Source organism: Populus trichocarpa, chromosome 2 (genome assembly GCF_000002775.5).
Source record: "Populus trichocarpa isolate Nisqually-1 chromosome 2, P.trichocarpa_v4.1, whole genome shotgun sequence".
Taxonomy (NCBI): domain Eukaryota; kingdom Viridiplantae; phylum Streptophyta; class Magnoliopsida; order Malpighiales; family Salicaceae; genus Populus; species Populus trichocarpa.
In genome coordinates, this window is record NC_037286.2 from 13,237,746 (window position 1) to 13,250,116 (window position 12,371).

Consider the following 12,371-nt stretch of genomic DNA (forward strand, 5'->3'; position numbering starts at 1 on the left):
CAAAAACATAAAAAAATAATAAAATTTTAAAAAATATTATTTGAAACGCAATTTTAAACCACCTTTAAAACCTTTTTAAGGTTTTCATAGAGCTTGGTTGTTTTTGTATTTCAAAAACGTTTTTGAAAAAAATTAAAATTTATTTATTTATTTTAAAATATATTTTTTATATATTTTCATATCATTTTGATATGTTAATGTCAAAAATAATTTTTTAAAAATAAAAAATATTTTAAAATAAAAAATATTTTTTAAAAAAAGTAATCCTATAACACTCCAAACACCCCCGGTCCCTTTTCTTTCTTCTTCTTCTTTTTCCATGGACCCACACGCTGTCCGTACGCTCTTTTGGACTTGAACAAAAAATCCCCTCCCGTCCCACAAAGAGAAGGGCGAATATCTAAGGTATTCTTCGCAAAGGTATAGCAAGTAAATCCGTATTAATGTAGAAAGTAAAGTCCTTATGAGTCCGGTTGATGATTCTCAGGCCTCACAAAACTTACCGTGCAATACTCTGAAGGACACTGTATTTCTTAAAATAATAAGTATATATCACTTTTGAATAGTGACCATTAGATCATGTTCACTGCCTTCTTTAATTTTCTCAATCTAAGAAAAATAATAAAATAATTCATCCAAACCATAGTTTCTCTGCCTTCTTATTAATTAAGAGAAATGAAGATGTACGGATTTACTTGAAAATGTGGAAGTAATTATGATTTAAAATAGTTATTTATTTAGAAATATATTAAAATAATGTTATTTTTAGTTTTTTTAAAATTATTTTTTATATCAAAATATCCAAACGATCTGAAAATATAAAATATAAATTTAAATAAAATTTTTTAAAAAACTTTTGAGGGTCCCAAACCGGCTCCAAAGAAATACTTATGCTTTTAACTTATTTAGGAGAATTTGATTAATAAATAGCATCTATTTCTTTTGCTATTGTTTTAAACTTTAGTTTTATAGAATTTAAAATAAAATGATGTTAATTCACAAAGACTTATTTTATATAAAAAAATACATTTCACATTAGTTTTAATCAAAAAAATATAATATATATATATATATTAAATCTATTTTTTAAAAACTATAATTAAAAATATTTTTTAAAAATTTATTTTTTTAAATCACAACCACAAAAATTACCCCATTACTAAAAACAACACTAAATTGTAAATTAACTACAAGAAGAAAAGGTGTGTTATTCGGCTAATAATGAGCTGATCCCAAGTTGGATCGTATTGTTAAATGTCACAGGGCTGTGAAAGCTGTCATAAACTGATAATTTCTTTTTCTTTTTTTTAGGTGCGTTGTTGTAGGTAGGGGATAAACCGATCGTTCCAAGCCCGTTCAGTCCAGTCCTCCGAGAAAGCTAGAATGAAGTCGACCAGAAATGGTGGCGCTCTAGTGAAAAGCGCGTGGAGGATAATGTAAAATAATAAGAAGATGGAAATGGTCACCGAACCCAAATACAGTGAGTCTGGTTCCATCTAGACGGTGGCTTAATCTATCGAACACCACGACAAACCGAGATAACTAGCACTGACTCTTGCTACCAGATTATTCACACACCCTTCCTACGCCTTTCCTCTCCTTTTTTTCAATCGGTCAACCATCGGCAACCCCATCTGATGGAGTTTGGAAGACCCCAAATTGCTTGATAAGTCCACATTTTATTTTTCTCGGAGAATAATGGGTCCCCAATATATTAAAATCATTGTTTCAATATAGTAGTCTTGGCGATTGTACTGAAAGCTCTTCGAACTTGACCATCACATGGCGTGTGTTTTTTTTTCCCTCTTTGCGTATTAGAAAACCTCATGCCGGGTCTTTCAACGCCTCTCCAAGGCAAAGGAAACATTTTTTAAAACAATAAATGTTAGGAAAATAGAGGACCCAGTGAAGAAGCGTCACGGAAATTTCTTGAGCGCTGCGGAATCATGTTTTTCAAAAATCTTTAAATTGTTTTTGTTTTAAATTAATTTTTTTTATAATTTTAAATCATTTTAATATATTAATATGAAATATAAATATTAAAAAAAACACTTTAAAAAATTATATTTACTGCTCTTTCAAACATCCATGCTCTTCCAATTTATTTATAATAAAATGGGTTTTTTTTTACTATTTTTCAATCCACACGCAAAGACTCCAATCACTCGAATGTTCACACGAATTTGACACGGGTTCTTGGTGTAGTAGAGTATCTACCATGTTATTGTCATACTTTTTCTGCCTACATATATCGAAGTCGTAGCTTTTACCTTTTCTTTTAGGGCACACAAACACCACATGATTTTTGTCATTACTCCTCTCTTGGATGAACATGCTCACGGGTGGCAAGAGTACAACCCGGCTGCCATTGTATCATAAATCTTGTTCTGTATTGCTCAGAAATGGGATGGCGATGCCGCTTTTGGTTCATGAGCACCGCTTTATTCGAATCTTGGTGGTGTTACACTGGCGATGAACACTATTTTTTCGTGTCAATGTCCGCCTCAAAGACTCCACGGAAGGGGAGAGGTCTCCTAGAATTTGAGAACAGGATTCGTCTCTTTTCATGCGCATCTAAAGAAGCTTCACTTGATTTCTAAGAAAATAAAGACAGGAGAGAAAAGAAAATTCGCCTATGAATCTCTTTAAAGCTGTTAAAAATATACAGTAATATTTCCTTTTTTATATAAAAAAAAGAAAAATTGAAATTTATTGTTAAAATGCGATATTTTTTCATCGCCGAGCTTGAAAAACGCATTTTAAAGGTTCTCTATTGAGATTATTTTATATATTTTTTCATATTTATTTAGTGTCGTAAGTTGAAATTTTTAGTATAAAGATTTTCTTGTCTGGTTAACAATATTATTTTTATTCTCGACTGAAATAAAAACAATATTATATAAATACGTTATTATGAATAAAAAATATTTGATAAGAGAGAACTGCTCGAAACATTTCCCTCGAAACAGTAATCTCACGCGGAACATGTGAAAATCTCCAACTTTTCAGTCGGGAATTGTTGATGACAACCAGCGGACCTTTCCACGACACGACCACACAAACCTACCACCAAACCGCCCACGTGAAAGAAAAGTTGATCGAGAGTGAGGGCAAGTAAATGAAGAAGACATAGCTTGAAAGCAGCAGAACCTTTAGCATCTCCTATTGCAAGTCTTGAATACAATAGCTCGTTTGAGTTCATCAGAAAGAAGCACCGGTCAGGCGGTAACAAAACCATACATAAGCCATGAAAGCGCTCATAACATGGAAACGAAAAGGAGAGAAAAATTAATTAAACAAAATAAATTTTTTTAAGAAAAAACAACCAAATATATCAGAGCTAAATAACCAACAATGATACACTTGTTAAAACTTACAAATGTAATTCATCTGGAAAGAATACTTCCTTATGACAAAACATGTATACTATCAACAATCACAGAAAATTTGCTGCCCTACTAGGTCAATAGGTAGTCATTTTTCTACTTCTAGCCAGCTCCTTTTAAGATCCCTTGCAGTATATCAAAACCTCTGAAGAAGCTTTTAAAAGGGTTCTTCACTACATATACGCCTATGGACTATACGTCAGACTCAATTCTCAAACTACCCAGTTGATGATAATGACTGTAATGAGCTGGATTCGCACGAAATTGCCGCCATCAGCTTTTCCTTTGTTAGCTGCTCGGATCCTTCAGACTTGATCACAAATGTATGGAACACAGTGTCATTTGCAGCGGAAAGTTTCGACTCAATGACAGTGACCTGTGCTTCTTTCAATGCTTGAATCACTCTTGATGCAGGATGCGAATCCATCGGACAACTCACTCTTACCATCACCTCATCATGGGAAGCTTGGATATCAACGTCTCGAGCTTGATTATGACTTTCTCCATTTGTGTTAACATCCAATGTCGATGAATCTCTCACGACGCCCTCCAATTTTCCCCTTTCAGCTTCCATTTTCTTGAGCTTCGCTTGAAGCTCATTGATGTAAGAAATAGCATCTCCTAACAATGAAGCCTTGTCCATCTTGGAAATATTGGGCACAACAGCTCGTAGTGCATAGAATCGCTGGTTGAGCTTCTCTCGCCGCTGCCTCTCTGCCTCAACATGATTAAGGGGTTCTTCTCTTCCATTCGCTGGCTTCCTGCCCCGTTTGCGAGGCCTTCTGTCATCTGCTGCACCTGGCCTTTCTTCCTTGCACGAAGCTTCAACATCTGAATGCTCAGATTCTGCACCAAGTGGTCTGCCAATCCCAGAAGGCCCTGAAGTGGCTCCTGAAAAATCAATTTGCACTTGCACCTGCTTTTGACCTTGGTAGTGATTATGCCTAAACTCCTCCCTAACCCCATTAACCAGCTCTTTTAGATTATTTGCTGTGGCTTGTGAGCCATAAACCTCACCTGGTGTCCCTTGTTTCAAACCAAAACTTTGTGCCCAGCTAGAACCATGCAGGCGATTTCGAGTACCAGGAAATGCAAGCCTACTACCATTCTGGTAAGCATTCCATGAAGGTCTCTCTTCCATCTTTCTGATGGCAAGTTTCTCCCTAAAACCATGACCATGATTTGAGCTGTTCAAATCCTGACCAAAAATCTTCGGAGCTCCTTCAACTCTCTCCACAATCCCAAAATTTGAAAACGGGGAATTCTCATCTTTCTTTTCACTCACCACAGGCATGGCTACCGCTGCAACTGCAGCATCCATTGGCTTGGTTCTGATACTTGAACTCCGAGTGGAAAACCATGACCTTATTGATTGAACCATCTCGATACTTTCAGGAACAGATCTCACAGAACCTAATTCAACAACACCAACATCAGTAGCCACCAACACAATTGTCTGAAATCCTGCAGACCTTGCAAGAAATGATCTCACACAATAATCAGGCCCTGATTTCAATGCATCAGAGATCCAGACATGCTTCCCGGAGGCATAACAATTTCCCGGACCACCTTCTCCCCGAGGAAAGGAGAAATACATAGATGCCAAAAAGAACATCTCAGTATCAGTGACCCGGTCCAATCCCAAGGCATAATTATCCTCATCTGATTCGCCAAACAAAGTCTGCAGCTTCTGAATAACTCTCTTTCTCATCCTCTGTTGAGTCTCATCCTCAAGGCGTATATTAAGAATTCTAGTGAATTCAGATTCTTCACCTTCTTTAGGCTCCCTACAAGACCCATCTCCCCAACCAAGAACCCAATCACCAGACTTAGAACATGAAATCTGCCAAAATATGGCATAGTTCCAGCTAAAATTCGAGGAGTTGGGGCAGTCCACAAGATCAGAGAGCTTATTTTGCAAATTCTCATCGCCACACATAACCATTAATAAATTTTGATTAGCTACTGAATTTGATAGCAAGTAATTAAAAGCTTTTGAGCCTAAAACAGCAGCAACCATAGTCTTATCTTCATCATTCCATGCCCCACCTCCCATACCCACCTCAATCTTCATTTCTAAAACCCCAATATTGAAACTTTAAACTACCTCCTAAACAAAAAAGCTTCAAACCTTATTGCCCGAAATCAAATCTTAGTACTGAAACCCCCAGTTTCTATTACAGCTAGAGACTAAAATCTAATACATTTAGCAAAATAAAACAAGCACACATGGTCTCTCTTCTACAACACTGAATTAATAAATCCAGATCTCAAGAACTCAATAAATTTGAAAAAAAAATCTATGTTACAGAGAAAACACAGAAAAAGTAAACTTAAATTATTGCAAATACGAAACAATTTGAAAGAAAACAAACCGGTTGAGCCAACCAGATTGGGATAATGAGACAACAATTGAGGTAAGTAGCAAATTGATATTTATTCTCAGGTGCTGTAAATTTTCCAGGGAAAGTGACAGATTTAGAAAAAAAATTCCCAGAAAGCAAACAGAAAATTGGTTAAATATTTCAGAAACAATATGGAATGGGAAAGAGGAAGGCTTTTTTCTCTTTAGAGCCGAAGTGCAGACAATGAGAGAGGGAGGGAGGGAGGGAGGGGGAGAGAGAGAGAGAGAGAGCAGGGAGAGGAATGGGTTTGCTTTGCAGTTTGGTGTTTTGCTCTCTTACTCCTTAACTGCATAAGTAGACCATGGTTAGCTCTATCAAATTAGTAACCATGGTTAGAGGAATGATTAAATTAAAAGAAAATTGGAAATTAGTATTTTGAAAGAGGAAAAAAACAAAACAAAACAAGGAGAGAGAAAAACTGTTGGAAGTTGAGAAGTAGTCGGCAGCGATTTGTGTAGTTTGTTAGTTTAATGAAAAATAAATAAAAGCTGTAAACAAACAGCACACACACACCGTGCTACTTTTAAACTGTTGTTTACGCAACATCGTTTTTTTCATGCGACTTTTTAGCAACAGTTTCGTTAACAATGTTTTTAGTGACGATTAAGACATCAGAATTAAGAGATTCCCTTATTTGCTAGTACCCGTGTTGCCATGCAACTTATTTTTTATTAAACATTTAAAAACAATTTATTTAAAAAAAATTAGTTAGTATTTTTAATTGTTTTGAAGTATTGATTTTAAAAATAAATTTAAAAAAAATATATTATTTTAATATATTTATAAATAAAAAATACTTTAAAAAATAACCTAAAACAATAAAAAAAGTCACCTTAAATATTTACTGTGTAACTTTTGATGCTTACACTGTACATTTGTTATCACTTCAATGATGCACTCCTATAGATATACTTAGATTGGTGGTCAATGCTAGACTATGAATATATCACTTCAACTTTTTGAATCATTTTAATTTTTTTCATATAATACAATGATACAGAGATGGTGATGATATTTTTAAATAAGTAAGAAGAGTTTGGGACTCGAGTTATTTGATTTGATGAATTCAATTATTTTAGTTAATTTAATAAAAAAATTAAAAAAATCAATGACAATAATAAAACTTGGGTTATTGATTTCATAAGTTTAATAATTTTAGTTAATTTAATAATATGACTAAAAAACCAATGATAATACAAAAAAAAAATTTCAATGAATATTTGAAAAAAAAATATTTGTCAATATTATAAAAAGATGTTCTTTGAATACTTTTAAAAGGTCTCAACAATCTTATTTGATAGCAAAGTAAGAATTGAATTGGAAACGGGATAATCTTGTAGAAAAAAATTTTGAAGCCCAATTACATGCAAAGTAAATGTTGAGGACGAACTAAAAAAATTAATTTTAAAAAAGAATAAAAAATCCTAATTCAAGTCAGCTTGCTAAATTCATGGCCCGATTGTAAGACCGGGAAAACCTCGCTTACAAGAAATTGAATAAAACAACACTTCAACTCTTAAGCAAACAAAAAGATGAAAGACAAACATGAAAAAAAATCAATTTAAAGAAAAACATTGGAAAAATCCCCCGAGTCAAACCGAGTTAAATCAATTAACCTATGACCTAATATACGAGATCAAGATAACCCCACGAAAAGAAAAGTGAAAAAAAACCATGAAGCTCAAGGCCCAATAACATAATATAGAATGATGAAATTGAAAAAAAAATCAATATTAAAAAAAATATCCAAGATGGATTCAATATCTTAAATTAAGTATTGCTAAAGTTCATGGACAGATCCAGGATCCAATTTCAGTAGGGGCAAAGTAATATAAGTATATAACTAAATTAATTGAAATCTAAAAAATCCAAAAATTATAAGCTTTTAATATAAAGTTTAAAAAATTACATATATTATAAAAGATGGTCTATAAAATTTTATTTTTTCTTATAATTTACATTTGCTCCCTGCAAGACTTCATATGTTGAAAACGTTGTAAGATCTTTCTTTTATCAACACTTTCAAATATCTTTTTTTCAATATATATAATCAAACAATCATTTAATCAATCATTCTCATGACTAACCATAAATTATTCACTTCAACCAACCAATACATGACTATAAATTATTTATTTTATCAATTTCTTAGTCTTTTTTCAAGTTTCATTGAAAATCCTACTACAACTAAACAACATAATTAAATCAATTTTGATCCTCATCAACACAACAACTCATTCTAAATACACATAGCTAACAAATATTTACTCTTGTTCCAAAAGCTCTTTTCCTCCCCTTGAACAGTCAGCTCTACTTTCACTATAAACACCCAATTTTTCTTCTCCAATTATGTTATATTTAGAGTTATTTACATCCTATTCCTTCCAAAGAAAATCACATTTTTACAATTTCATTTTCCCAAATTTAACATTTAAGAAACCTAATTCAAAATTTAAAAATTTTGCATAAACTTTATTAATCTTTACTTAAACTTGTACAATCGAGTTTATAACGTCTTACCTGATAATGATACGAACTTCGAATGTTAATCAATTGAAGTTTTTTGCTACTCCACTTTTTTCCTCTTAATGTTACGAGTTTCCTCTCTCTACTATCTTTCTCTCACTTGATTTTCCCCTTAATTACTGAGTTAGATGTGTTCAATACCAACCCCCCATCTATCTTGTCTTAAATCTTGGTTTCTCTCTAGGATTTTAGTGAGGAAGCTCTTAATTTTTTTTCTCTTCTAATTTTTTTCAGCACTGACCGATAGTTTAAAGAGGAAGAAGAAGCTGAATTTCCAGTTTTCTCAACTTGAAAATGCCATTAATGAACCATATAAGTTATTTTACTAATTTATCGGGACCATTTTTTTATTCCAAAATATATTTATTTTTCTATTTCATCATTTGTTTTATTTACAAACTTACTACAATTTCACAATAATGCTATCGATTTTTAACTAAAGTTTAAACCAACACTTTTTCACACAGTTCTTTCTTATCTTTTATTTCTTATTTTCATTATAATTTTTCAGAATTATTTTCTCATTTTCAAAACATATTTATTTTAAATTTTATCTTATTTTTTTATCCATCAAAATTTATTACCGATCAGAATGATATATTTCTCATATGTATTTTTTTATTTTTTTGGCAGTGTGGGGCTGGTTTCTTCCATGCTCGAGTTGAATATTTGTGTGTTTCTTAGCATTACAATTTTTTTTCCCACTATTTTTATTTCTTCTGATCAAACAGTAAATATTAATTATACGATTGTATATAAATTCTTAATATTAAATGTTTGTAAAATAACCGTTACTAAAATGTTAGCAACTCCCATAAATATATATCCAACGGTCATAATAATTTTATTTGCATGATAAAAGTATATATACTGAGATATTTCGTTTAATGTTTGTCAATCATTTTTCGGACATAAAGTTATAATCCTCCTGAAACAGAATGTTCATTATGCATATAAAGTTTTCAACATAGTTTTTGTATGTGCAGTCCAAGGAACAAATTAATATGTAATTTGAATTGCATGTGAACTTTGTATGATAAAAAAAGAAAACCTTATAAATTTTAAATTTATATTGAATTAATTATACGTTGGTTCACATGGTTGATTTATTAATTTATGTACGTATAATTAATTAAGACCAATCTTGGTTTGAATGCTATTTTCTCCCTTGTGATTCCACTGTTAAAGTTGTCATTATAACTTTTACTTGACACTTATACCCTTATGCATTTGTGAAATCATAAACAATTACCGACAATAATAAGCCAATTAAAATCGTGTGAGCAGATTATTGGTGTAATTGTTCGGTTAGGTGGGTGTCGGGCATTTCATCTATTATTTTATATGTGGAAACAGTATCACATCTGGTAAGATAACAGCTGAATCCAAAAATTTAAGTTATTAGATAAAATTTCAGGATATGATTTATATTATTTTTAATAATTTTTTCAAGTAAAAGCTTTTTGAACTTGAAACTTGCATAAACTTATATTACATTATGCTTAATTTTCCTCAAATAAATATAGGTGGTGAAATTTGAACTCGTGAATGCTTAGTAATCAAGACTCTGATACCATATCAAATAATTATCTCAACCCAGTAGCTTAGGTTTTTAGATAAAATCTCATAATATGATTTATATTATTCCTTAATATAAGATACTGAAAGTAAAATGAGAAGGAATTGAAATATATTTTATTGATTTTGAGGGCAAAATAAATATTTTATTAATGTTAACGTGAAAATAATTGAATAATTCATATGATGACATTACCTTGTCAACAAATGAATGAAAAATATATATTTTAAATGAGCAGTGGGGGAATAAAAGATGCTATTGCATTGAAAATTTGATTTTATAACAATTCAAGGGAAATTATCGTAAATATCTATTTTTGTTAAGTGAAATTTTATGCCAATGAAGAAACGAGCGAATATTATGCCCAGGACAAGAATGAAAAAATCTCCACACTTGTTTTAGCACTAGTAAACTGATTAAGTGCTTGTTATAGAATCCTGTGAATATATGTGATGAAGATTCTATGATAAAATCTTTAGCTAAAGTCAAAAGATTGGATGATACATCAAAGGGAATAAATTTTCTTTAATTTTTATAATTAATTTTAATATTTATGACCGTTGAAATAAAACTAAATAGTAATTATTTAATTTAATTTAAAATATAATTATTTCATTAACAGTTATATAATTTCATTTACAGTCATAATATTAAAAGAAATAATGTTTCATTATAATGTTTTCAAGTCTATTAAAACATGTTACTACACAGAAATTAATACACAATAAAAAATATATTTTTATTTTCTTTGTCTTATCTTCTTAATTTTTTAGAGGTTTAGACGGCTTAGTTGTATTCTAGAGGTGTTGTGTCTGTATAGGACAAATAAACACCTTAAAAACAATGTTATCACGCCTCTAAATCAACTTCTTATTTGTTTATATCTTAAACTATTCTTCTAATAAAAAATAATTATATATATATATATATTATTTTGATATATTTTCGAGTAACAAATGCTTATCACATTTTCAAGCATAGTCTGTATTTATAGATAAATAAAATCACTTATGTGGATACTCTACGTAAGGACTAGAGATCTATAGAACTAGACTCGAGGAGAAGAACTAGTATAGAGTGGTTTGATTTTATACATAAATTATATCGAGTAAATACTTATATGTTTATCTATAAATGCTCTTAATAAAAAACGAGTAGGAGATTGTTGGAATACTTGTTTGAAAAATAGCTCTATTACTTTTACTATTAACTGATTAATTAATTAACAACGATGTCTTCTATTTACTATAAACAATTTATAAAACTAATTGGTCTGGTTCTAAGAGGGCTTAAAATGACTAAATAAAACAATTTGTAATGTTTTTCAGATTAGTTGGTATATTGAATACTATTAATAGAGTTTTAATTTTTAAAATTATAAGTTAAAGATTTTATTATCAATTATTAGTGATGTCATTTTAAATTTATCTATTAGATATTTTATATCATTCAATCTAATTAAATTAGATTTTTATTTTGATTAATCAGGTCAAATCAAAAAGAGATAAAGTCCAATTAATCCGATTAACTGGAGTCGAATGTGGAAAGGACGAGGGATTCACCCTTTTCGAACCTCACCTGATTTTTTTTAACGTTTTTATTTTATCTCATGAAGTTATAATTTTATTTGTAATACAAGTAAACGTAGATTTTTTATCTTATTATTCATAAAGGGTTTTTATGGTTTTTATATGGATTTGAAATTCAGGCTTTATTTTTTAGTTTTATGATTAATGGATGAACATATCGTTTATTTTTAAGCTTAAATTTTATTTTTAAAATTTGATTTAAAGAAAGAAAGATTATTTTTTTATTTTCAATCCCTCAATTTATTTTTCATCTTAATTTATTTAAATGATCATGTGATTTTACTTATTGTTTTATTTTACATGCAGGAACGACATGCGGTGGCTGCGGATCTTAAAATTCACCTCTTCTGGTAGCCCATGAGAGTGTTGTGTAGCGACTGTTTTTTTATTTTCACCCCACGATCTGTTTGAGAGTGTGATTGTCGTTGTTTTTCAAAGTGTTTTTCACTTAGAAATGTATTAAAATAATATTGTTTTTATTTTTAAAAAAATATTTTTAAAATCAGCACTTCAAAATGATTTAAAAACACTAAAAAATATTAATTTAAAATAAAAATAAAAATAAAAATTTTTAAAAAAATACTGAATCATATCGAGAAAGCAAGCAGAGGGCGACTAGGGTGGGTCCTAGCGTTCAAGTTTCTGGGATAACAAAATATATAAATCCCCGAATTCATTTGTGTTAATCAGCTTTGATATTTTCGTGAAAGAAAATGAACCAATCGCTTAGGTTGCGGCCTTCAAGTAATCCTGATGTTGAAAGCCAACCACAGAAATCCTAGGAGGCCAACGAATGTTGATAAGTTTGAGGTTTTGAAGCTGAAATAAAAGATTTGATTTTGTGTGCGAACCAGCGCCAGTCTCCCGCCCCAAAAAAACATTGAGT

General features: G+C 30.8%; 1 protein-coding gene across 1 annotated transcript; it reads right to left on the bottom strand.

The window, feature by feature from the left end:
* Nucleotides 1–3,288: 3,288 nt before the first annotated feature.
* Nucleotides 3,289–6,044, bottom strand: LOC7497257 (transcription factor MTB1). Its single transcript, XM_024595422.2, has one exon. It carries the CDS (start codon nt 5,458–5,460, stop codon nt 3,604–3,606), a length of 1,857 nt encoding a protein of 618 aa, XP_024451190.1. The 5' UTR covers nt 5,461–6,044; the 3' UTR covers nt 3,289–3,603.
* Between the last annotated feature and the right edge of the window lie 6,327 nt (nt 6,045–12,371).